Below are 26160 nucleotides of genomic sequence, written 5' to 3' on the forward strand. Positions count from 1 at the left end.
CGCCACAACGCCCGGCTATTTTTTGGTTGCAGTTCAGCAGGGGCCGGGTTTGAACCCGCCACCCTCGGTATATGGGACCGGCGCCTTACCAACTGAGCCACAGGCGCCGCCCATAATAAAATAAATTTAAAATGACATCTGTGGCTGCACCCCTAGCTCAGTGGGGAGGGCGCTGGCCACAAACACCTAGGCTGGCGGGTTTGAACCCAGCCTGGGCCAGCTAAACAACAACAACTGCAACAAAAAAATAGCCGGGTATTATGGTAGGCACCTGTAGTCTCAGCTACTTGGGAGGCTGAGGCAAGAGAATCACTTAAGCCCAAGAGTTTCAGGTTGCCGTGAGCTGTGACACTACAGCACTCTATCAAGGGCAACATAGTGAGATTCTTTCTCCAAACAAAAAAGTTACATCTGGAATCACAGGGCCCATATTCCCTCAAGGCAAAAGCTGAACAGCTGGCTAGTACTAGGCAGGAACAACCTCTCTTTAGAAGGGACAAGCGTGGCCCTATCTTCTAGGCTCTACTCAACAGCTTCTCTCATTTGCAACTATAATTGCCCATCCCCAGCAAGGTTCCAGGGTTTCAGACCTCTATCCTCCCCAGCATTACACATACCTTTTTGACCATAGTTGTCTCAGAAGAATCAACTTTTGCTCTCTTGGTGTCAGGTCCATCTTCTACTCCTTGGCTAGCTTTGGCAACTTTGGTTTTCTCCCTAGAGAGTGATAAGGGGAGAAAATCAAATTCTACCCTGCTAATCATGCCTTAAGAATAAAAAGAGCATCACTAGTGGTTAAGGGCAAAAGTTTTGTAGTCAGATAGACTGGGGTTCAAATCCCAGCCCTGCCACTGACCTGACTAGTCAGTTACCCACTCTGTGGGAATACCAATCCCTGAAGGCAATACTATAAAAGAGATATGGTAATATATACTGTGTCACAATGAAGCTTTCAGTAAACAAAAGTGATTACTATGGAGATATTCTACCTGACTCATGAAATAAATAGCCAAATTCAACTCCTCTCCTCTGTTGAGGGCAGCTCATGTTAAAATAATCTGGCCTGCTTTCCACTATTACAACTTCTTTACCCATTTATAACGTGCCCAAAGAACTAGATTTTCTTAATGCCAAAAAACACTAGAGTTAGGAGATAATCTGGATCACGCCTATCCTTCCCACCTCAGTTTTGCAGGCAAGAAACTTAGAGACCAGAGAAATTTCAGTGACTTGCCTGAGAGGACGAACAAAAGAACAGTTCTCAGTCCCCTGATAGGAAGCTCCACCCCACCACACAGGGCCCTGACTCTCATTAGCAAGGGGATAGAGGGTGTCTAGAAATTGCAGCCAAAAAAATTTAACTCATGTAGTTTTACAATACTATATTATTTGACATCTTTCATCTAGAAACTACAAGTTCAAAAACACTACAAGTCACATCATATGAGTATTACCAAGCTCTATAACCTCAGTGTTCAAATGAGAGGATTAAGTTCTGTTTGCTCCACCAGAGCAGTCAATGGACCTCAGAGGTTTTACAAGATAGACTTTCGATGAATGTGTCTTTAGAGTTACCCATCTATTTTCAATTCATTTTACTATCTCTCACTCTGAAAATACACAAGCCCAAGCTTGAGAACGAACGGTTACAGTCCAACCAGTCCTTCTCTATGGAGAATATAGAGTACAGACTGATCAAATACTTATGTGGTGTACCTTGATCACTGTAGAACTCTGGAGGGTATAGCTCTATCTCCTGCAATTCTGAACTCTCAAATCTATTGTATTCAGTGACTCGTTAATGACTCAGTTTCACAATGTTCTAAGTATTATAGTAAAATACTTTCCTTTTCTCACAGTAAATAAAACTAAATTTTGAAAACACTATGTTCTGACTGGGCGCAGTGGTTCACGCCCATAATCCTAGCACTCAGGGAATTTGAGGCGGGTGGATTGCATGAGCTCATGGGTTTGAGACCAGTCTGAGTAAGAGAGAGACCCATCTCTAAAAAACTAGCCAAGCATTGTGGTGGCCACCTACAGGTCCCAGCTATGTGGGAGGCTGACGCAAGAGAATTGCTTAAGCCCAGGAGTTAGAGGTTGCTGTGAGCTATGATGCCACAGCACTCTACCGAGGATGACAAGTGACTAGGTTTCAAAAAAAAAAAAGAAAATGTTATGTTTATGTTATGTTTTTCCTCAACGCCCAACACTTACTCTACAAACTCATGTTCTCCAAGATTGGCAAATGTGTAGCCATGGTAGCCAAAAACATCTCCTGTAAAGAATTTGATGCTATTTTTGTGACAGATCTGGTCAATTTTAACCATGGCATCCCTGGAGCAGCAAGTCAGACACACCTGCAGAAAGAAAAGAAATCGGCTAGGTGTGAGTTTTGCCAACTGTGAATCACTGCCCTGATGTCTAAATCTGAACAGTCTCTCTATGCATATTTAAAGCCCATTTCAAACTGATACAACAGGTTCTTTGGGTCCTATGGTCAGAAGACAAAAGAAATGTTGCAGGTTAGAGTGTGTAGAAAATGTAAATTATGAGATCATCACTTTACACAACCCTAATACAATGTCTTTAGCTATAAAGTAAAAGCCATTCAATCCATTTGTTTCTCCTAATCCATAAACATATATATACATTTCATGTTCATGGAAAAAAATTTAGGAAGTTATTTCTAGACTATTAAATCTATGAAAATCCAAATAAGCTATAGTGAGACGTAAAATCAGTTTTTTTAATTGATCCAAAAGTTATGTGTAAATACCAGGACCATGGCTTTTTCCCCCCTTCTTTTGATTGATATATTAAGATAAAGAAGTCCTGTGAGATCATTTTTCCACAGACTGTGGTATGAAACTTTATCTAAATTTAAGGACAAAAAAAAAGGTTATAGACTTAAGACAATGAACTGGTGATTCACTCAGAGGAATTATCAGCATTGTGCTGGGACCTCTAGGTTGTGTTCCAATAAGTTGAGATATTGGAAATGGCTAAGTTCTGCTGCACAAAACACCATCTTTCTTGGGAGCAGTTTTTTTTTTGCACGTCTCACTATGTCACCCTTGGTAGAGTGCTATTGGCGTCACAGCTCACAGCAAGCTCAAACTCTTGGACTTAAGCGATTCTCTTGCCTCAACCTCCCAAGTAACTGGGAGTACAGGCGCCCACCACAATGCCCAGCTGTTTTTTTGCTGTAGTTGCCATTGTTGTTTGGCAGGCCCGGCTGGGTTCAAACCCGCCAGCCCCAGTGTACGTGGCTAGCACCCTAAGCGCTTAGCTACGGGCACGGAGCCTGGGAGCAGCTTTGTGATCGTGGTCAAAAGACAACTTCAAATTGCACATGCTTTCTCCTGAACAAAAGACATCTTCATTTGAAAGATCTCTTTTGCTGTTGTCTAGAAGCCTGAATACTGAAATAACACCCACAGAGAAATGTGTTCCTTTAGTGTTTCAAAGGATGCAGCCACCCAAGGAAAAAATCACATCTAAAAGGTAAGAAAGCCACAGGTGAACAAGCAACCAACTGATCAACTGGAACCCTGTAGTTGAGGGTTCAAAAGGGACTTAAAATCTATAAGGACCAGCCAAATATATCCCATGAGGCAATCATTCTGGCCCCATGCACATACATTATACAATCAACAGGGCTCAAGCTTCAGTTTGAACAAACCCTTTCTCTAATTCTACAAGTTCAAAGGACACCTTGAATAAACCAAACATGGTTACTATGAATAAGAAAATCAATGGGTGGCGCCTGTGGCTCAGTCGGTAGGGCGCCGGCCCCATATACCGAGGGTGGCGGGTTCAAACCCAGCCCCGGCCAAACTGCAACCAAAAAATAGCCGGGCATTGTGGTGGGCGCCTGTAGTCCCGGCTACTCGGAAGGCTGAGGCAAGAGAATCGCTTAAGCCCAGGAGTTGGAGGTTGCTGTGAGCTGTGTGAGGCCACGGCACTCTACCGAGGGCCATAAAGTGAGACTCTGTCTCTACAAAAAAAAAAAAGAAAATGAAGAGACTTATGTCCAAACGGAAAGTGTCCCAATACCTGGAGGATGAAAATAGAAGTGATTGGAAAAAAAAACAAATGCACAGATGATCATTCATCATTCCAAACACATATTTGAACAGATGCACATATGAAATATAATAGTGTGAAAAACAAACTACCCAACTCAAATTCTAACCTCTCAGTAATGAGGGCTTTCATTTAAAAAACAAGTTGCTCAGCTCTGTGCCTGTAGCTCAAGCGGCTAAGGCTCTAGCCACATACACCAGAGCTGTTGGGTTCGAATCCAGCCCAGGCCTGCCAAACAACAATTACAACTACAACCAAAAAATGGCCAGGCATTGTGGCGGGCACCTATAGCCCCAGTTACTTGGGAGGAGAATCACTTGGGCCCAGGATTTGGAGGTTGCTGTGAGCTGTGATGCCACAGCACTCTACTGCCCAGGACAACAGCTTGAGGCTCTGTCTCAAAAAGAAAAAAAAAACAAAACAAGTAGCTCATCTGTGACTATTTCAGTTATCCAAGGTTTGTTAAGTTTTTTTAGGGACAGGGAACTACATCTGAAAGGTCACAGACACTGACACAGAACTGAACTTATCCTTTCACCTCTGCATAGATCTGGTGATGAAACCAAATTAGGTAGGATATGCCTCATTTGGCTTATTGATTTTGTCTAGTTGTCCATGGCAACTTGGTCAAAGTGACTGTACAAAACAGACAGACAGACATAGACAGACCAAGATCAGGTGTACTCTTTCTTAAGACAAAACACAAGCTGTAGTTTGGTATTTCTAACAAAAAAAAGTCTCTGCTACAGAAATTAATCACCAACTTGTTAAGTTTTCAGAAGAAAACATTTGCAATAACATGGATTAAAGCTATGCAAAGATTCTGGAAGGAAGACAAAACACCAAAGATGAAACCTGGCCTAGGGGAACATATGCCCAGAGAAGCTAGCAGACAGCAAGTCACTAACAGCTAGAGCAGATCCAACAGACTGGACTTCTCTAGCAACATATTCCTGAAATATACTAAGTCTAAAGTACAAAACAGCTTATAAATTTACTTTGAAAAAAGATTAAAATGCTCTAATACCACTAGTATACATAAAACTAGTACCTTGAGATTTGAATGTTCTAATATCACAGAAAATTTTATAGTAAGAAACTTACAGCATCAAACTCAGTAAAAAATGACTCAGGTTTCTTCTCTATATCCTCAGTGTCCACCTTCACATCCACCATGGGGTTGAGATTCTGGGCTCTCTCTAAAGAGGCTTCAGCCCTATTTCGGCCAACAGACCCAGTACGAATCAGGAACTGAGCTCCAGGATCTTCTGGTGATACCTAGGAATAGAATTTTTTTTCATTCTTGAATATTTTGGGAAAGTAAATCTCCAAAACAACCCCTAAATTAGTAAGGATAGCTGAAGTAACTACCATCTAAATGTATTACTCTCCGCATTTCCCTGCAATTTGCCCAACTCAGGCTTCCTAATCTCATTCCTTCTGAGACTTTAAAACAGGACATTTACTGTAACTTCTTTTACTGGTCTCCGACAGTTAAACAGCACCCCCTTGTGTTTATAGAAAATAATTCATTGTAAACAGAAAAGTCCAGACTTTCCTCATCCACTTAAATTTGTAACTGCTAACAAATGACTGTTTATCAGTGGTAGGAATTAACTAAATACCTACTATTTACCCAACCCTAAGCACACCAGCATTACCAGACCAGTGCAAAACTCAGACACAATTAAAAATGCTTGAAATGAACGTATTTAAAAAATTCTTTTTAGGCTCGGTGCCAGTAACTCAGTGAGTAGGGAACTGGCCACATACAAGGAGGCTGGTGGGTTTGAGCCTGGCCTGTGCCTGCTAAACAACAATGACCACTGCAACCAAAAGAAAAAAATAGCCAGTATTGTGGCGGGCGCCTGTAGTCCCAGCTACTTCGGAGGCTGAGGCAAGAGAATTGCTTGAGCCCAGGAGTTGGAGGTTGCTGTGTGCTGTGATGTCATCTGCCCAGGGAGATAGCTTGAGGCTTTATCTCAAAAAAAAAAAAAAAAAAAAAACAAGAAAATTTAGGCCAAGTGAGGTGGTTCATGCCCATAATGCTAGTACTCTGAAGGCTAAGGTGGGAGGATCTTTTGAGCTCAGAAGTTTGAAATTACCTTCAGCAAAGTGAGACCCCATCTCTACTAAAAATAAGGGGGAAAGTCCAGGCGCAGGGGCTCACACCTATAATCCCAGCACTAGGGAAGCCAAGGTGGGTGGACTGTCTGAGCTCACAGGTTCGAGACCAGCCTAAGCCAGAGTAAGACCTTGTCTCTAAAAAACAGCCAGGTGTTAGTGTGGATACCTGCAGTCCCAGCTACTTGGGAGGCTGAGACAAGAGAATCACTTAAGCCCCCGAGTTTGAGGTTGCTGTGAGCTGTGATGCCACAGCACTCTACCAACGGTGACAAAGTGAGACTGTCTCAAAAATAAATAAATTAAATTAAATTAAAAATAAATAAAAATAGGGAGAAAAAAATCAGCAGGGTGTGATGACGGGCACCTATAGTCCCAGCAGTTACTCAGGAGGCTAAGGCAGGAGAACTGCCTGAACCCAGGTATTTGAGGCTGCTATGAGATAGGCTGAGGTCATGGGACTCTAGCCTGGAGTGAGACTATCTCAAAAACAGTAACAAAACTTGGCCAGGTGCAGTAGCTCACATCTATAATCCCAGCACCTTGGAATGCCTAATAAGGAGGATTGCTCAGGCCAGGTCTTCACGAACAACCTGAGCAACAAACTAAGACTTGCCTATCTCTCCAAAAAATTTAAAAATTAGCCAGGCATGGTAATATGTACCTGTGGTCCTAGCTACACTTAGGAGGGTAAGGCAGGAGGATCACTTGAGCCCATGAACTCCCGCATATAGTAAGCTATGATTGGGCCACTGGAGTACAACATGGGCCAGGGGTCCTCAAACTGCAGCCCGCAGGCCACATGAGGCGGTGTGATTGTATTTGTTTCCATTTTGTTTTTTTTACTTCAAAATAAGATATGTGCAGTGTGCATAAGAATTTGTTCACATTTTTTTTTTTTAAACTATAGTCTGGCCCTCCAACAGTCTGAGGGACAGTGAATTGGCCCCCTATTTAAAAAGTTAGACAGGCGGCACCTGTGGCTCAGTCGGTAAGGCGCCAGCCCCATATACCGAGGGTGACGGGTTCAAACCCGGCCCCGGCCAAACTGCAACCAAAAAAAAAATAGCCGGGCTTTGTGGCGGGCACCTGTAGTCCCAGCTAGTCGGGAGACTGAGGCAAGAGAATCGCTTAAGCCCAAGAGTTGGAGGTTGCTGTGAGCTGTGTGAGGCCAGAGCACTCTACCAAGGGCCATAAAGTGAGACTCTGTCTCTACCAAAAAAAAAAAAAAAGTTTGAGGACGCCTGACATGGGCCATAGAACAAGACCCTATCTCCAAAAAGGAAAAAAAAAAAAAAGAAACCTACCAACTACAGAATGGGAAACAAACCTTGACCCAGTGGACTTTAGGGTGCCCAGTAGGTACTCTCATATACTTGCTTTGTTTTTTAAAGCAGACCTGGAACTTCTGAATGTTAGATACTTGTTGAATGTAAACTAAATAAAAAGCTTTAAGGGCAAATATTAACATCTTCACTTTAGACATGAGAAAACTGAGAAGTTTTAAAAGTCCCTTTCCAGCTCAAGGAGCTAAGATTTTCGACCCAAATCAGTATGATTCCAAAGCCTTTGCACTGTTGCAGCACTGGCTCCCTGGGATGCTCCTAGCTAGGGAAAGAACTCAAGTAAATTGCAAAGGGGGGAAATAATCACAGCATGTTCACAAACTGTTACATATATCTGATGGAAATCAGGTTGGGTAATTTGACTGGGAGCAGGTTATATGAAACCAGTGATTGTCAACCCTTCCTGGCTATGAGACTTACCTGGAGAACTTTTATTTTTAAATAACTCCCTGGGATAGGCATTGATGATTTATGTCTATAATGCCAGCACTTTAGGAGCCCAGGACTTAGAGGTTACAGTAAGCTATAACTGCGCCACTAACTCCAGCCTGGGTGACAAAGAGAGCATGTCTCTTTTAACAAAAAAGAAGAAAAAAAGCTACAAAACTACTGGATATTTAAAAGTGCAGCTGGCAAGCAGTATAATCTAATTCTTTATACCCTCAATGAATCCCAAACAACAAAAAAGAAAAGAAAAGAAAAAGTGCAGCTGGGGTTGAGAACCACAGTGTTAAGCAAGCACCAAGCAAGACTTCCAGGGAAAGAAATAAGGGATCACAATCAGCCTGTTTACTACAAATAGCTAGGCAGAACTCATCACTGCGCTAATGTGGGGTCAGAATCACACCCCCACACTGTTATATGATTGTCCCTCATTCTGGGGTACAGGTAACCAGATGCAGAAGTCACCATCCCCACTTGGTTTCATTTTTCCACACCAAGGGCTTTCTTAGCTAGGCACTGTCCTTCCTTAGGTCTCTGCTCTTACCCTCTATACCACAAATTCTTCTGAGATGGGTATTCCTGCCTCTAGAGGGCACTATGGTTGGGGAGATGTCAAAGCAACCAATGCCATGACCATTAAAAACCTGCCAGCTTGGGCGGCGCCTGTGGCTCAGTGAGTAGGGTGCCGGCCCCATATGCCAAGGGTGGCGGGTTCAAACCCAGCCCCGGCCAAACTGCAACAAAAAAATAGCCAGGCGTTGTGGCAGGTGCCTGTAGTCCCAGCTACTTGGGAGGCTGAGGCAAGAGAATCACTTAAGCCCAGGAGTTGGAGGTTGCTGTGAGCTGTGATGCCACAGCACTGTACCCAGGGTGACAGCTTGAGGCTCTGTCTTAAAAAAAAATAATTTTTCTTGAATGGGCAGCACCTGTGGTTCAGTGAGTAGGACGCTGGCTCCATATACTAAGAGTAGCAGGTTTGAACCTGGCCTCAGCCAAATCGCAAAAAAAAAAATAGCCAGGCGTTGTGGTGGGCACCTGTAGTCCCAGCTCCTGGGTTTAGGCGATTCTCTTGCCTCAGTCTCCCGAGTAGCTCAGAGTACAGGCACCCACCACAACACCTGGCTATTTTTTTTTGTTTGTTTGTTTGTTTAGCAGGTCCTGGCCAGGTTCAAACTCACCAGCCCCAGAGCATGTGGCCAGAGTCTTAACCACTGAGCTACAGGCGCCCAGTCTATATTTGAATTTTTTTATTAAAAAAAAAACTAAAATGGGGACAGCACCTGTGGCTCAAGGAGTAGGGCACCGGCCCCATATACCAGAGGTGGCGGGTTCAAACCCACCCCAGCCAAAAAAAACTAAAATGTCACTGAGGCCAAAGGATGCAGAGAAAGCACTTACTTTCACATTGAAGATGAGACCCAGAAAGCTACACTGGAGTTGGGTACTTCCCTTACATTATCAATCAAACAGCATTATGTCAGATAATTAGTATAAATAATTAGATGCTTGTTATGTACAAGCACTATGCTAAGCAGTCCACACACATCCTCTCTGAACCAACATTTTCAAAATGTCTGTGGACCATATACATCAAAATTTCCTGATACCTTTTAAATGGACAAATTCCTGAGGCTCACCTCAGACCTAAATCAGAATCACTAGGGATGAAGGCTATACTTTGTTAAACCTCAGGGAAATTCTGCCTTTTCATTTAGTTATTCAGGTAATTTTTAGGCACTAATGGAAAACCATGTCTCTATTATTCACAAATCTCTATTAAGGGAGATGTGAATAACTCCATTTTACAGCCAGGCAAGCTCAATGAGGTGATGTGTCTCCACTGTCATTTAGCTAGATGTGGTGGAGCTGGAATTTGAACCCAGCACCAGCACCTGTAGTCTCCAAAGGCTATCCATTAGTGCCAAGCCTCCTTTCACAGCCCTGATGGCACAAATAGATTTTCATAAAATCCGCTAGTGTTCACACTGAATAGGGGAAGTGAAGAAGGGGAATGATGAGGTGGAAACATCGCACCTGTTCATGATCCAACATCGTCAGTCCTTTCACTCCTGCCAGGATGAGGTTCTTGGCAATTTCAGCCCCAAGTCCTTTCATGCCGACAAGAAGCACCCGGGAGGCCCGCAGCCTGTAAGGTAGACATTGTTAACCTGATGACACAGAACAGTGACGCTTGATGGATCACAGAGGAATAAAACAGAGACATTGTTTGGTTTCCATAGTGAAAACTGAAGCATTACAGCCTCAAATCTAAGAAAGAGAAAGGCTCCAATCCACATTGCAAAGAGTAACTAATTCAACAAATACTCATAGAGTATCTACTACGCAGACACTCCTCTAAGATAGTGTGGAAATATAGCAGAGAGTAAGACATGACCAGAGGCGGAGGAGACGGCTAAACAAATACCAAGATAATCAGCAATGAGAATTGCAACAAAAAATAGCTGGGCGTTGTGGCAGGGGCCTGTAGTTCCAGGTACTCAGGAGGCTGAGGCAAGAGAATCGCTTAAGCCCAAGAGTTGGAGGATGCTGTGAGCTATGACCCTCAGCACTCTACCAAGGGCAAAGAAGTAAAACTCTGTCTCAAAAAAAAAAACAAGATAAATAAATAATACATCGAAAAGTACTGAATCAAGCCTGATAAAGATCAAGGATGATGGAGGATGCTATTTTAGACTTAGTGATCATGGAAATCTTTTTTGAAGAGGTCTACCTGAGCAAAAATTAAAATAAAGCACGATCACACAGATATTTGGGAGCAGAACATTCCAGATAAGAGAAAACAGCAACCCTGAAGCAAAGCAGTACTTGGCATTTCCAGGGAAAGGAAGAACAGAGGCTGAAGAGCCAGAAATGAGGATAGACAGAACCAGGGGCCACATCATGAAGGCTCTTACAGACAATGGAAGGATTTTGGATTTTCTTCTAAGCACCATGGAAAGCCAGAGAGCGGGAGGATCATTCAAGTGAAGTAGGACGATGGTGACTCAGACTATAGTGGTAGCAGAAGATAAGGTAAGATGGGGGCCTATTTAAGCTATTATACACAAGCAAAACATATGGTAGCATGAAAAGGGGGCATATACAGAATTGTTACAGAAAATGAGACTTAAAAAAGGCAGGGCCAAGGTGACGCCTGTGGCTCAAAGGAGTAGGGCACTGGCCCAATATACCAGAGGTGATGGGTTCAAACCCAGCCCTGGCCAAAAACTGCAAAAATAAATAAATAAATAATTAATTAAAGGCAGGGCCAGCCACAGTGACTCACACCTGTGATACCAGCATTTTGGGGGACGGAGGTGGAGGCAGTAGTCTGGAGCCCAAGAGTTTGAGACCAGCCTGGGGAACAAAGCAAGACCTCCATCTCTACAAAAAATTTTAAAAATAAGAAAATTAGCTGGAGGGCAGCACCTGTGAGCACCTGTGGCTCAGAGAGTAGGACGCCAGCTCCATATACTGAGGGTGGCGGGTTCAAACCCGGCCCAGGCCAAACTGCCACAAAAAAATAGCCAGGCATTGTGGTGGGCACCTATAGTCCCAGCTACTCAGGAAGCTGAGGCAAGAGAATTGCCTAAGCCCAGGAGTTGGAGGTTGATGTGAGCTGTTACGCCAAGCGCTCAAGGGTAATATAGAGGGAGATAAAGTGAAATGCTGTCTCAAAAAAAAAAAAAAAAAAAAAAATGGGGCGGCGCCTGTGGCTCAAAGGATAAGGCATTGGCCCTATATGCTGGAGGTGGCGGGTTCAAACCCAGCCCTGAACAAAAACTGCAAAAAAAAAAAAATTAGCTGGATGTGGTAATGAATACTTTTAGTCTCAGCTACTCAAGCCACTAAGGCAGGAGAATTGCTTGAACCCAGAAATTTGACGATACAGTGACCACTGTACTCTAGCCTAGGGGACAGAGGAAATCTAAAAAAAAAAAAAAAAAAACGTGGTGGCTCATGCCTGTAGTCCTATCATCCCTGTGGGAGGCAAGTGGACTGCCTGTGCTCGGAGGTTTGAGACCAGTATGAGCAAGAGTGAGCCAGAGTGAAACCCCGTCTCTACCAAAAAAAAAAAAAAAAAAAAGCTGGGAATTGTGGTGGGCACCTGTAATCCCAGCTACTTGGGAGGTAAAGGGCAAGAGATTCGCTAAAGGAAGAACAGGAAAAAATAAAATAAGAAAAAAAACCCTACAAACTAAGAAGAGTGAACAAACCAGCTGAAATTGAAAGCAAAAATGAAAAATCTTTTTTGGAGACAGCGTCTTGCTCTGTTGCCAGGCTAGAGTGCAGTGGCGTCATCATAGCTCACTGCAACCTCAAACTTCTGGACTCAAACGATCCCCTACCTCACCCTCCCAAGTAGAAGGGACAACAGGTGCACACCACCACATCTGACTAATGTATTCTATTTTTAGTAAAGAGAAGGTCTCACTCTTGCTCAGGCTTGTCTTGAACTCCTGAGCTCAAGTAATCCTCTCAACTCAGCACCCCAGAGCATAAAAAAAATTTTTTAAATAAAAAAACACTGGCAGAGGTTGGGCCATCCCAAGACTTAACTTCTGAGGTCAACAGGAAGGATGGGTCCTGAAATCTGTTGAACTAGAAGTGTTTCAGAATGAATTTTTCAGATCTGAGAAAGAAAATAATAGACTTTATATCATGTATTATGAAATAACCCAGCAGACTCTTGGGCAGCATCCTATAACCAAACTCATTAATATTTCTGCAGCAAATATGTCATTATTCACACTGAAAAGGATTAGTAAGAACTAAGAATAGTTGCACATAAATTCAATTTCTGCTAGCCAATGAGTTTGTTACTGATTTATGTAATAAGTATATTCTTTCCAAATTACCAGTATTACAGAGAACATGCAGAAACTCTTTTCCAAAAATGATTCTAATAATTATCGAGACACCACCTGCATGTTATTAGACCAGGAATTTTTTTTTTTTTTTTTTTTTATGATTTTTGGCCGGGGCTGGGTTTGAACCCGCCACCTCCGGCATATGGGACCGTCGCCCTACTCCTTGAGCCACAGGTGCCGCCCGTAGACCAGGAATTTTTTTTTTTTTTTGGCAGGGGCTAGGTTTGAACCTGCCACCTCCGGCATATGGGACCGGCACCCTACTCCTTGAGCCACAGGCACTGCCCAGACCAGGAATTTTTAATAAGAATGATAGATAAGGGCGGCGCCTGTGGCTCAGTCGGTAAGGCGCCAGCCCCATATACCGAGGGTGGCGGGTTCAAACCCGGCCCCGGCTGAACTGCAACCAAAAAATAGCTGGGCGTTGTGGCGGGCGCCTGTAGTCCCAGCTACTCGGGAGGCTGAGGCAAGAGAATCGCTTAGGCCCAGGAGCTGGAGGTTGCTGTGAGCTGTGTGATGCCATGGCACTCTACCGTGGGCCATAAAGTGAGACTCTGTCTCTACAAAAAAAAAAAAAAAAAGAATGATAGATAAAATAAAGTCCTATATTTTGTTTTTCCCCCATCAGAAATCTTTCTAGCCACTCTATTGATTCCTAATGCTAGTAGGTTTTGGATTTCCTTAGCTGATACAATGAAAAGATAAAATTGGGGTGAGGGTGAATATTGACAATATTACCTTCAAAAGACTGCGTCTGTCTCAGTTTCTCCACTATCACTTTTTTTCCTGTGAGTATGGGCCCAGCTTTCCTCTGCCAACCACAGGCTAGCCTTTAAAGTGACAATTCCACTTCGTTAAGAGAAAGGGATTGTAAAAAGAGCTTATAACATGCAAGCAAGGTAAATAAATGCTAGCAAAGAGGTCTCTCATCATCAACTTACAGCATTACATCAGTAAGTGTAAGAGGAAGAAAAGCTATGAGACTTTCCAGAGAACTTCCAATCCCTTGTAAATCAGCACATATATAATAAGAAAAAAGAATGGTGGCACCTGTAGCTCAGTGGGTAGGGCACCAGCCACATACACCGAGGCTGGCAGGTTCGAACCCAGCCTGGGCCAGCTAAAACAACAATGACAACTGCAACAACAACAACAAAAATAGTCGGGCGTTGTGGCAGGCATCTGTAGTCCCAGCTACTTGGGAGGCTGAGGCAAGAGAATCGCTTAAGCCCAAGAGTTTGAGGTTGCTATGAGCTGTGATGCCACAGCACTCTACCAAGGGCAACGTAGACTCTGCCTCAAAAAATAAATAAATAAGAAAAGAGAACATTGCGTACACATCAAAAAGGCTGAGCATGCTTTACATTAACTATGCCCTCTAGATCTCTGCTGTCCCTGGTAGACTAGAGCCTTCCCTTCGCCTAGCCCATGCCTGTCACACCTGGAATTCCAGCTTCCATGTTCTCTTTTAGTCTGAGTGGGTCTTGTCCTGTTTGGCTAAGTAGCTCATGGATAGCCAGCACAGCCCTCCCAGCTCTCTTCTGGGAATCCGTACCTTTCAACATTACCAGCAGCGTCCTCCATTAGAAACTCATTCTCCTAGCTCTTCCTTCATCAATGAGCATGGTCAATCACTAGTTCCTTTGAGGTACAAAGACTTGGGTTTGAATTCTGGCTCTTTTGCTTACCAACTGGGTGACCTAGAAAGCTACTTTATTCATTTGTAAAATGGGAATAGTAGTTTTGAGATCCAGTCATTTAATCCCCTTGACAACCTGGTAAAATGTATGTACAACAGCATCCAGCATAACATCTGGCACATAGCATCCTCAGTAAATGCTACTTGAACTTACTGAACTTCTCCTCAATCTCCAATGACTTAATTATTAAAGGGCTCATTAGAGGTTTGATTCTGATTAAAAAAAAAAAAAAATGGCTGGGCATGGTAGCTCACACCTGTAATCCTAGCACTCTGGGAGGCCAAGATGAAATCCTGTCTCTAGCCAGGCATTGTGGCAGGCACCTATAATTCCAGCTACTGGGGAAGCTGACGCAAGAGGATAACTTGAGCCCAGAGTTTGAGTTGCTATGAGCTATGACACCATGGCATTCAACCCAGGGTGACAAAGTGAGACTGGCTCAAAAAGAAAATAAAAAAAAAAAAACAAAAAAAACTGACAGAGGGCGACACCTGAGGCTCAGTGAGTAGGGTGCCAGCCCCACCAAACTGCAACAAAAAAAATAACTGGGCATTGTGGTGGGCACCTGTAGTCTCAGCTACTTGGGAGGCTGAGGCAAGAGAATCACCTATGCCCAAGAACTGGAGGTTGTTGTGAGCTGTGACGCGTCAGCACTCTACGGAGGGCGACAAAGTGAGACTCTGTCTCTTAAAAAAAAAAAAAAAGAAGGGTGGCGCCTGTGGCTCAGTGAGTAGGGCGCAGGCCCCATATGCTGAGGGTGGCGGGTTCAAACCCAGCGCCAGCCAAACTGCAACAAAAAAATAGCCAGGTGTTGTGGCGGGTGCCTGTAGTCCCAGCTGCTCGGGAGACTGAGGCAAGAGAATCGCGTAAGCCCGAGAGTTAGAGGTTGCTGTGAGCCGTGTGACGCCACGGCACTCTACCCGAGGGCGGTACAGTGAGACTCTGTCTCTACAAAAAAAAAACTGACAGAAAAATAATGGCCCTATCCTACTTTACCAGCCGCACCTCCCCCTATCACCAAATGACTCTGCTCACTCCCAAACAGGCCTCCAGTCTGCTATCTTCAGAATTTAAAATCAAAACATTCCACCCAGAGTTGAGCACGATGGCTCATGCCTACAATCCCAGCACTCTGGGAGGCTGAAGCAGGTGGACCAGCCTGAGCTAGAGCCAGACCCTGTCTCTAAAAATACCCAGGTGTGTGGCTCAGTGGGTAGGGCGCTGGCCCCATATGCCAAGGGTGGTGGGTTCGAACACAGCCCCAGCCAGCTAAAACAACAGTGGCAACTGCAACAAAAATAGTCGGGTGTTGTGGCAGGTGCCTGTAGGCCCAGCTACTCGGGAGGCTGAGGCAAAGAATCACTTAAGCCCAACAGTTGGAGGTTGCTGTGAGCTGTGACGCCACTGCATTCTACCGAGAGCAACAAAGTAAGACTCAGTCTCAAAAAAAAGAAAAAAGAAAGAAAAAAAAAATACCTGGGTGTTGTGGCGGGTCCCTATAGTCCCAGCTACTTGGGAGGCTCAGTTTGAGACTAGCCTGAGCAAAAGTGAGACCCTGTCTCTACTAAAAATGAAAAACTGATGCAAGAGGATCGTTTGAGCCCAAAAGTCTGAGGTTGCTGTAAGCTATGATGCCAAAGACCCTACCCAGGGCGACAGAGCAAGACTCTGTCTCAAAAAAGAAAAAATCCGGGCGATGCCTATGGCTCAGTCGGTAAGGCGCCGGCCCCATATACTGAGGGTGGCGGGTTCAAACCCGGCCCCAGCCAAACTGCAACCAAAAAATAGCCGGGCATTGTGGCGGGCGCCTGTAGTCCCAGCTACTTGGGAGGCTGAGGCAAGAGAATCGTTTAAGCCCAGGAGTTGGAGGTTGCTGTGAGCTATGTGAGGCCATGGCACTCTACCGAGGGCCATAAAGTGAGACTCTGTCTCTACAAAAAAAAAAAAAAAAAGAAAAGAAAAAATCCAGGGCAGTGCCTGTGGCTCAAAGGAGTAGGGTGCTGGCCCCATATGCCAGAGGTGGCGGGTTCAAACCCAGGAAAAAAAAAATCCACCCTGGTAAAATGTACCTTCTCTTTCTCTGTCCTGTCAAGCCTTTACTCCAGACTTCAAAACTCAAATCAAGGGCAGTGCCTGTGGCTCAGTAAGTAGGGCACCAGCACCATATACAGAGGGTGGCGGATTCGAACCCAACCCCAGCCAAACTGCAACAAAAATAGCTGAGCATTGTGGCAGGCGCCTGTAGTCCCAGCCACTCGGAAGGCTAAGGCAAGAGAATCGCCTAAGCCCAAGAGCTGGAGGTTGCTGTGAGCTGTGACACCACAGCACTCTACCATAAAATGACACTGTCTCTAAAAAAAAAAAACCTCAAATCAAATGCCATTTCTTCAGAAAGGCCTTTCTTATCATGGCAGACTCAAGTGAGCACTCCCTCTCTGAGCTCTTCCAGCAACTGCAACACATAAGTTCGTCTGACGACCAATCTCTCCTCCATGACTTTACATTCCTACAGAGCTCTACAAACTCTGCTCTGGAGGGTATTTTTTGTTGTTGTTTTTGAGACAGAGTCTCACTATGTTGCCCTCAGTATAGTGCTGTGACATCACAGCTCACAGCAACGTCTTGGGCTTAAGCAATTCTCTTGCCTCAGCCTCCCCAGTAGCTGAGACTACCAGCGCTCGCTACAACGCCAGGCTATTTTTGGTTGCAGTTGTCATTGTTGTTTAGCAGGCCTAGGCCGGGCTTGAACCAGCCAGCCTCAGTGCATGTGGCTGGCGCCCTACTCACTGAGCTATGAAGGCTGAGCCTCTGGAATTTTTTATTAATTCAACTGCTATAAACACCAAATATCACATTTATGTTTTTAATCCTTAACTATATTAGGGACCCTGAGACTATAGCTTATTTGTGGCTCAATTACATGAAAGTGTTTTAAACAGCACCTGGCACATAGTCAGCACTTAATGAATGTCAGCTAGTATTATTCACAGCCTCTGATACAGCAAGTCAAGTCCCTTTCTAGGAATCAACCATAAGGAAATATCCAAGTAGGCACAAATACCTTCACAGCACATAATCCGTTTCCTTCCCTCCATTTCCATGGCCACCACCCTAATATGAGCCACCATGATTTCTCACCAACAAACTACAGAGCTATAAAGCAGCACTCCCTTTTCCCATTCTTCTCCCCTACAATGCACTATACCCATCTAGGAGAGATCTTTTAAAATGTAACCAGATTAAACTACTTATTCTTCTGTTCAAAATTTTTCAGTGACTGGCTCAGCACCGGTAGCTCAGTGAGTAGGGTGTCAGCCGCATACACTGAAGCTAGAGGGTTCAAGCCCTGCCCAGGCTTGCTAAACAACGACAACTGCAACCAAAGAATAGCCTGGCGTTGTGGCAGATACCTATACTCCCAGCTACTCGGCAGGCTGAGGCAAGAGAATCACTTAAGCCCAAGAGCTTGAGGTTGCTGTGACACCACAGCACTCTACCGAGGGCAACATAGACTGTCTCAAAAATAAATAGGCTCAGTGCTGTAGCTCACGGCTAAGGGCGCCAGCCATATACACCAGAGCTGGTGGGTTCGAATCCAGCCCAGGTCTGCCAAATGACAACTGCAACCAAAAAAAAAAAAAAAATAGCCGGACGTTGTGGCAGGTGCCTATAGTCCCAGCTACTTGGGAGGCTGAGGCAAGAGAATCGCTTAAGCCCAAGAGTTGGAGGTTGCTGTGCGCTGCGACGCCATGGCACTCTACTGAGGGCAACAAAGTGAGACTCTGTCTCAAAAAATAATAATAATAATAAATAAATAAATAAATTTTCAACTCAGCACCAACAGCACAGTAGTTACGACGCCGGCCACAGGCACCCAGGCTGGCAGGTTCAAACCTGGCCTGGACTAGCTAAGCAACAATGACAACTGCAACAAAAAAACAGCCAGGCGTTGTGGCAGACACCTGTAGTCCCAGTTACTTGGGAAGCTGAGGCAAAAGAATCACTTAAGCCCAAGAGTTTGAGGTTGCTATGACCTGTGACATAACAGCACTCTACCTAGGGTAACATAGTGAGATTCTGTGTCTAAATAAATAAATAAATAAAATATCATGCTTGCTCCCACCTTAGGACCTTGGTGTTGGTGGTTCTTGGTGCTTCTTCCCCCAGCCTTTTCAAATGACCCATTTGTTAGGTCTCAGCAAAATTGCCACCTCCTTAGAGAAGTTTATACTGCCACCTAACTTAAACCCTCTTCTACCTGAAATGATGCTACTTATTTATATGTCTATTGTTCACTCCATTAAAATGTAAACTCCAGAAACCACTGTATCCCTAACACCTATGACTGTCACCCAAGTGTCCGTGATAGAATAATTACATAAATCTGATACACAGGAAGGGCTCAATGGTTCATGCATATAATCTTAGCACTTTGGGAAGCTGAGGCAGAAGAACCACTTGAACCCAGGAATTCCAGACCAGCCTGAACAACACAGTGAAACCTCACCTCTACAAAAAAATATATAACTTACCCAGCTGTGGTGGCACGCACCTGAGTCCCAGCTACTGAGGAGGCTAAGGAAAGAGGTTCACTTGAGCCGGAGAGTTTGAGGTGGTTGTTGTGAGCTATCACACCACAGCACTCTACCTAGGGTGACAGACACTGTCTCAAAAAACAAACAGGGTGGTGCCTGTGGCTCAAAGGAGTAGGGCGCTGGCCCCCTATACAGGAGGTGGCAGGTTCAAACCCAGCCCCAGCCAAAAACTGCAACAACAACAAAAAAACCCATTATGCTGTATTTTTTTTTTTTTTTGGAGACAGAATCTCATTATGTTGCCCTCAGTAGAGTGCCGTGGAGTCACAGCTCACAGCAACCTCAAACTCTTGGGCTTACGTGATTTTCTTGCCTCAGCCTCCCAAGTAGTTCGGACTATAGGTGCCCGCCATAACATCCAGCTATTTTTTCGTTGTAGTTGTAATTGTTGTTTGACAGGCCTATGCTGGATTCCAAACTGGCAGCTCTGGTGTATCTGGCTGGTGCCTTAGCCCCTGAGCTACAGGCACCAAGCCTATGCTGTATTTTTTTTTTTTTTTTTGAGACAGAGCCTCGAGTTGTCGCCCTGGGTAGAGTGCTGGGTATTCTCTTGCCTCAACTTCCCAAGTAGCTGAGACTACAGGCGCCCGTCATAACACCCAGCCATTTTTTGGCTATAGTTGTCATTGTGTTTGACAGGCCCAGGCTGGATTTGAACCCGCCAGCTCTGGTGTATGTGGCTGGAGCCTTAGCCGCTTCAGCTACAGGCGCCGAGCCTATGCTGTATTCATAAGACCCTTAAATAAAGGAATAGTTTAGATTATAAAATGGAAATATGGCTCTCGGGCGGCGCCTGCGGCTCAGTCGATAAGGTGCTGGCCCCATACACCAAGGGTGGCGGGTTCAAACCCGGCCCCGGCCAAAACTGCAACCAAAAAATAGCTGGGCGTTGTGGCAGGCACCTGTAGTCCCAGCTACTCGGGAGGCTGAGGCAAAGAGAATCACTTAAACCCAGGTGATGGGTTGGAGGTTGCTGTGAGCTGTGTGATGCCACGGCACTCTACCGAGGGCCATAAAGTGAGACTCTTGTTTCTACAAAAAAAAAAAAAAAAAAAAAAAATGGAAATATGGCTCTTATTAAAAAGGACAGTTTGGGGCGGCGCCTGTGGCTCAGTGAGTAGGGCGCCGGCCCCATATGCCGAGGGTGGCGGGTTCAAACCCAGCCCCGGCTAAACTGCAACAAAAAAATAGCCGGGCGTTGTGGCGGGCGCCTGTAGTCCCAGCTGCTTGGGAGGCTGAGGCAAGAGAATTGCGGAAGCCCAAGAGTTAGAGGTTGCTGTGAGCTGTGTGATGCCACGGCACTCTACCCGAGGGCGGTACAGTGAGACTCTGTCTCTACAAAAAAAAAAAAAAAAAAAAAAGGACAGTTTGGGAGGTGGCACCTGTGGCTCCAGGAGTAGGGTACTTGCCCCACATACCGGGGGTGGCAGGTTCAAGCCCAGTCCCAGCCAAAACTGCAAAAAAATAAAATAAAAAGGACAGTTTGGGGACAGCACCTGTGGCCCAAAGGAGTAGGGCACCGTCCCCATATACTGGAGATGGCAGGTTCAAACCCAGCCCCGGCCAAAAAAAAAAAAAAGGACAGTTTGTGGCTCACACCTATAATCATAGTACTTTAGGAGGTGGAGGCAGAAGGATCTCTTGAGCCCACGAATTTGAGATTGAAGTAAGTTATAATGATAACACTGTACTTTGGCTCAAGCACCACAGACCTTGTCACACACACGCAAAGATACATTTTGTAAAAACCTTTTGAGAACTTAAATGGTTCAATTATTCTCCCACTGGCTCCTGCTTTATGTTGGCTTTATTTTTCTCACTCTATGTAGCCTTATTTTTCTCTCCTATGTAGCTCCTTGTCTTTTTTTTTTTTTTTTTGAGATAGAGTCTCAAGCTGTCCCCTTGGGTAGACTGCCGTGACATCACAGCTCACAGCAACCTCCAACTCCTAGGCTCAAGCAATTCTCCTGCCTCTGCCTCCCAAGTAGCTGGGACTACAGGCGCCTGCCACAAGGCCGGGCTATTTTTTGGTTGCAGCTGTCATTGTTGTTGGCTGGCCCGGATTGAATTCGAACCCACAAGCTCAGGTGTATGTGGCTGGCAACTTAGCCGCCTGAGCCATAGGCGCCAAGCCCCCCGCCATTTTTTGTTGCAGTTTGGCTGGGAACGGGTTCAAACCCACCACCCTTGGTATATGGGGCCAGCGCCCTACTACCCACTGAGTCACAGGCACCTCCCAACATCCCATATTCTATACATCTTATCAGTCTGCCCATTCCCAAGCCTTTGATTTCACAAAAGAATCCTGGCCCCAAACTGCTCCTATTCCTCCTGGAGCCCCCTTAGAGAAAAGTCAATTTATGAAGGAAATCATTTTCCTTCCTACTCCAGAAAGCTGCTATGAAATTCAATTGAAAATGAACATAGGGTGGCACCTATGGCTCAAGGAGTAGGGTGCCAGCCCCATTTACCGGAGGTGGCAGGTTCAAACCTGGCCCCAGCCAAAAACTGCAAAAAACCGACAAACAAAAAAAAGAACATAATGGCGTTGCCCACAGCTCAGTCGGCAGGGCACCAGCCACATACACCTAGGGTAGAGGGTTCAAACCAGGCCTGGGCCTGCTAAGCAACAATGACAACTACAACCAAAAAATAGCCGGACATTGTGGCAGGCACCTGTAGTCCCAGCTACTTGGGAGGCTGAGGCAAGAGAATTGCTTAAGCCCAGTAGTTTGAGGTTGCTACGAGCTGTGATGCCACAGCACTCTACCCAGGACAATAGCTTGAGATTCTGTCTCAAACAAACAAAAAAAAAAACACATAATACTTACAAATTCTGTAACACTGTCTATAAATACAGAAATTACATATTACAAATAACCTCTTCCCTCCTTTCCAAAACCCTCAGCCAACCCTTTTTGGATTCTCCACTAAACCCAGTATAGCTCTATTCCCTCAGAATAACTCCTGCCTCCAAAGAATTCCATATCCTGATTTTGATGTGCATCACTTCGGTCAACTCCCACTCAGATGCTCCCATCCATTCTTTATTGCTCCTCAGATAAATCATTCCTACCCCTCTGACAGTTCCCTCACTATATTCCAGTTTAATCTACACAGCTCTGCCCCTGCTCAAACAAAACTGTCACCCCCAACTCCTTGTACATCTAGTACTCTAGTATATTATGATTCCCTCCTCAACCCATGAAGATCCCCTAACACTCCAAGCTTTCTAAGTCCTCAAGGTCTCCAACTCACATAAATCCTCCTCCCTTCCACATGATCCAGAAAACTGCAGTTCCTGAAATCAATCAAGCTCATCTACATCTTGAGGCAGTCTCATTGCTTAATTCCCAACATCTGATTTCAGGTGCTTTCAACCCTCTAACCCAGCAGGGGTCCTCAAACTGTGGCCAGTGGGCCACATGAGGTGGTGTGATTGTATTTGTTCCCGTTTTGTTTTTTTACTTCAAAATAAGATATGTGCAGTGTGCATAGAAATTTGTTCATAGTTTTTTTTTTAAACTATAGTCCAACCCTCCAACAGTCTGAGGGACAGTGAACTGACCCCCTGTTGAAAAACTTTGAGGACTCCTGTTGGGTCTCAGCATTAGGAAGGTTGAGAACCACTGCTCTAACCAATGATGTTAATGTCTCATAATGACATACCCCATCCCCAGAAGACCCCCTGACACACGAAATACCTGAGGTAACTCCAGTCCCATCCACCCCAACTCTCTCTCTTCTGAAAGGGCCTCTTTGCCTATTTGCCATGGCAATAGAGGCCTGTTCACTGTCTATGGCAAACGTATTTTGCTTTGTAAGCTTTCTTACTCTGTAAACCTATCTTTCTCTTCTTCAATAAACTTTGTTTCATACTTGCCTTAAAAAACAACAACAGGCGGGCGGCGCCTGTGGCTCAGTGAGTAGGGCGCCGGCCCCATATGCAGAGGGACTACAGGCGCCCGCCACAATGCCCATATGTTCAAACCCAGCCCGGGCCAAACTGCAACAAAAAAATAGCTGGGCATTGTGGCCAGCGCCTGTAGTCCCAGCTGCTAGGGAGGCTGAGACAAGAGAATCGCGTAAGCCCAAGAGTTAGAGGTTGCTGTGAGCCGTGTGACGCCCAGGCACTGTACCGGAGGGCGGTAAAGTGAGACTCTGTCTCTACAAAAAAAAAAAAAAAAAAAAACAGGTGGTGCCTGTGGCTTAAGGAGTAGGGCACTGGCTAAAACTGGGGAAAAAATAAATAAATAAAATAAAATAAAATAAAAAAATTAAAAATAGCGGGCGCCTGTAGTCCCAGCTGTTCAGGAGGCTGAGGCAAGAGACTCGCGTAAGCCCAGGAGTTGGAGGTTGCTGTGAGCCGTGTGGCGTCATGGTACTCTACCCGAGGGCGGTACAGTGAGACTCTGTCTCTACAAAAAAAAAAAGAAAAAGAAATTAAAAATAAATAAAAATTAAAAAAGTGGGTGGCGCCTGTGGCTCAGTCGGTAAGGCGCCGGCCCCATATACCGAGGGTGACGGGTTCAAACCCGGCCCCGGCCAAACTGCAACCAAAAAATAGCTGGGCGTTGTGGCGGGCGCCTGTGGTCCCAGCTGCTCTGGAGGCTGAGGCAGGAGAATCGCTTGGGCCCAGGAGTTGGAGGTTGCTGTGAGCTGTGTGAGGCCACGGCACTCTACCGAGGGCCATGAAGTGAGACTCTGTCTTTACAAAAAAAATTAAAAAACTGAGGCAAGAGGGTCACTTGAGCCCAACGGTTGGAGGTTACTCTGAGCTGTGACGCCATGGCACTCTACCTAGGTTGACAGCTTGAGACTCTGTCTCAAAAAAATAATAAAAAATAAAAAACAAACATAGCTGGGTGTTGGCGGGGACGGGAGGGGGGAGAGTTTGCCTGTAACCCCAGCTACTTGGGAGGCTGAGGCAAGAGAATCATTTGAGCCCAGGAGTCTGAGGTTGTTGTGAGCTATGACGCTACAGAAGTCTTAGGGATGACAAAGGGAGACTCTACCTCAAAAATAAATATTTGATTGATTCGATCACCTCTTCCACTCAAATAACTAAGTACCCCTCCATACCCCACCTACTCCACAATGGCCAACCAGTCTCCTGTCTGACCTGGACACACACTCCCACCCATACCTAGACAGGAGCAACTTATTTATTTTTTTCTTTTTTTTTTTGGTTTTTGGCCAGGGCTGGGTTTGAACCCGCCACCTCGGGCATATGGGACCGGTGCCCTACTCCTTGAGCCACAGGCGCCGCCCTATTTATTTTTTTCTTGTGACAGAGACTCAAGCTATCCTCCTGGGTAGAGGGCTGTGGCGTCACAGCTCACAGCAACCTCCAACTCCTGGGCTCAAGCAATTCTCTTACCTCAGCCTCCCAAGTAGCTGGGACTACAGGCGCCCGCCACAATGCCCGGCTATTTTTCGGTTGTAGTTGTCACTGTTTGGCAGGCTCGGGCTGGATTCGAACCCACCAGCTCTGGTGTATGTGGCTGGCGCCTTAGCTGCTTGAGCTACAGGCGCTGAGCCAGAGTCTCAAGTTGTCGCCTTGAGTAGAGTGCCCTGGCGTCACATCTCACTGCAATCTCCAACTCTTGGGCTCAAGTGATCCTCTTGCTTCAGTTTTTCTATTAGTAGAGACGTGGGGGGGTTGGGGGTGGCTTTTTGCTCAGGCTGGTCTCGAACCCATGAGCACAAGCTATCCACCCACCTTGGCCTCCCAGAGTGGTAGGATTACAAGCATGAGCAACCGCGCCCGGCCGAGCAACCTTTTCTGATACTTCCAGCCCCATCTCGGACTCTCTGAGCCTCTCAAGATTCTCATATGAGCTATCTTGCCCCCAAACTTCTCAAAATCCGCATTCTTTCAAATGAGCCAGCCACTCAGAAGACACAAGAAAAAGCGTTGGGTTGGCCAGGCTCGACTCTCACAGCTTCCTGTGCAATGCAGGTTCCCCTTACCCATGAATGAATGAACTGCGCCCCTCCTTCACCCTTTCCACTTTATCTCCGGCTCCTTATCCTCTCAACCGCCACCAACACCTCTACCGGGCGTCCGATTCCCTAAGTTTGAATCCTCCTGCTGCCTCAGGACTTCCCCACGCCCGATTCAGAGGTCTCCAATCCCTAAGAACAGCCCTCCCACCATACTGGTACGTCCCCACATCCCATATCTTCTAGAAACATACACAATCAACTCTTCCAGAGGGATACCATCCCCGAGCACATTAATTCCCGCCTTCTCTCTTCAAATCAGACCTTCCCATTCTCTCAGGGGCGGGAACGCCACAGACAAGACGCCCCCTCCACGCCCTTGGCCTCAAAGCCGCACCGGCCCTGACCGTTTCTGGGCCTCCAATCCCCACAGGCGGATCTGCCGGTCATACTGCGCCGCCTCCTCCTCGCTGATGCCGCCACCAGCTTCCTCCTTCTCCACCATGGCGCCGGCTCCAGCTGCCTCCTCCCGGTTCTGCTCACGCCAACAGCTCGCCGGCGCCGCGCGCCGCCAACCGCCGCCAGCAGAAGGCTTGGGCAGTTTTGCGCCTGCGCTGGGCCCCGCTCCTGCGCAGTACTGTAGCTCCTCCGCGGGCCTGGTCACCAGTAGGCCTCGCGAGCCTCGAAGGCGGGCCGGCGACTACCAATCACGTTACAGGGAATCCTACCAATCCTGGCAAAAAAATGGCGCGGCTTATGGCCCTAAGGGGATGTCCACGTGGTTGCTTATGAAGATGATTAATTCTACAAATACTTCTGGAGCACCTCCTGAGATATAGCATCTGGGGCGTTGAGAAATAGAGTGGTTTATGAGATAGACAAATCTCTACCTTCATGCTGTTTATCTTCTATTGAGGAAAGCCCAAAGAAAAATATTTAAAAATGTAAATCAACGCCTGTAGTCCCAGCTACTAGGGAGGCTGAGGCAGAAGAATCGCCTAAACCCAGGAGTTGGAGGTTGCTGTGAGCTGTCTGACGCCACGGC

At 45.8% G+C, this 26160-nt stretch overlaps 1 protein-coding gene across 1 annotated transcript in view; it reads right to left on the bottom strand.

Moving 5' to 3' along the window:
* Positions 1 to 25724, bottom strand: part of SAE1 (SUMO1 activating enzyme subunit 1) — an 80448-nt gene extending 54724 nt beyond the window's left edge. The window contains exons 1-5 of the mRNA XM_053605486.1: positions 25523 to 25724; positions 10038 to 10149; positions 5194 to 5367; positions 2218 to 2360; positions 618 to 717 (exon numbers count right to left, since the gene is read on the bottom strand). Coding sequence (XP_053461461.1) covers positions 618 to 717; positions 2218 to 2360; positions 5194 to 5367; positions 10038 to 10149; positions 25523 to 25620 — 627 coding nt within the window. The 5' untranslated portion in view covers positions 25621 to 25724. The remainder of the gene's footprint in view (positions 1 to 617; positions 718 to 2217; positions 2361 to 5193; positions 5368 to 10037; positions 10150 to 25522) is intronic.
* Between the last annotated feature and the right edge of the window lie 436 nt (positions 25725 to 26160).

This window comes from Nycticebus coucang, chromosome 10 (assembly GCF_027406575.1).
Source record: "Nycticebus coucang isolate mNycCou1 chromosome 10, mNycCou1.pri, whole genome shotgun sequence".
In the NCBI taxonomy this organism is placed as follows: Eukaryota; Metazoa; Chordata; class Mammalia; order Primates; family Lorisidae; genus Nycticebus; species Nycticebus coucang.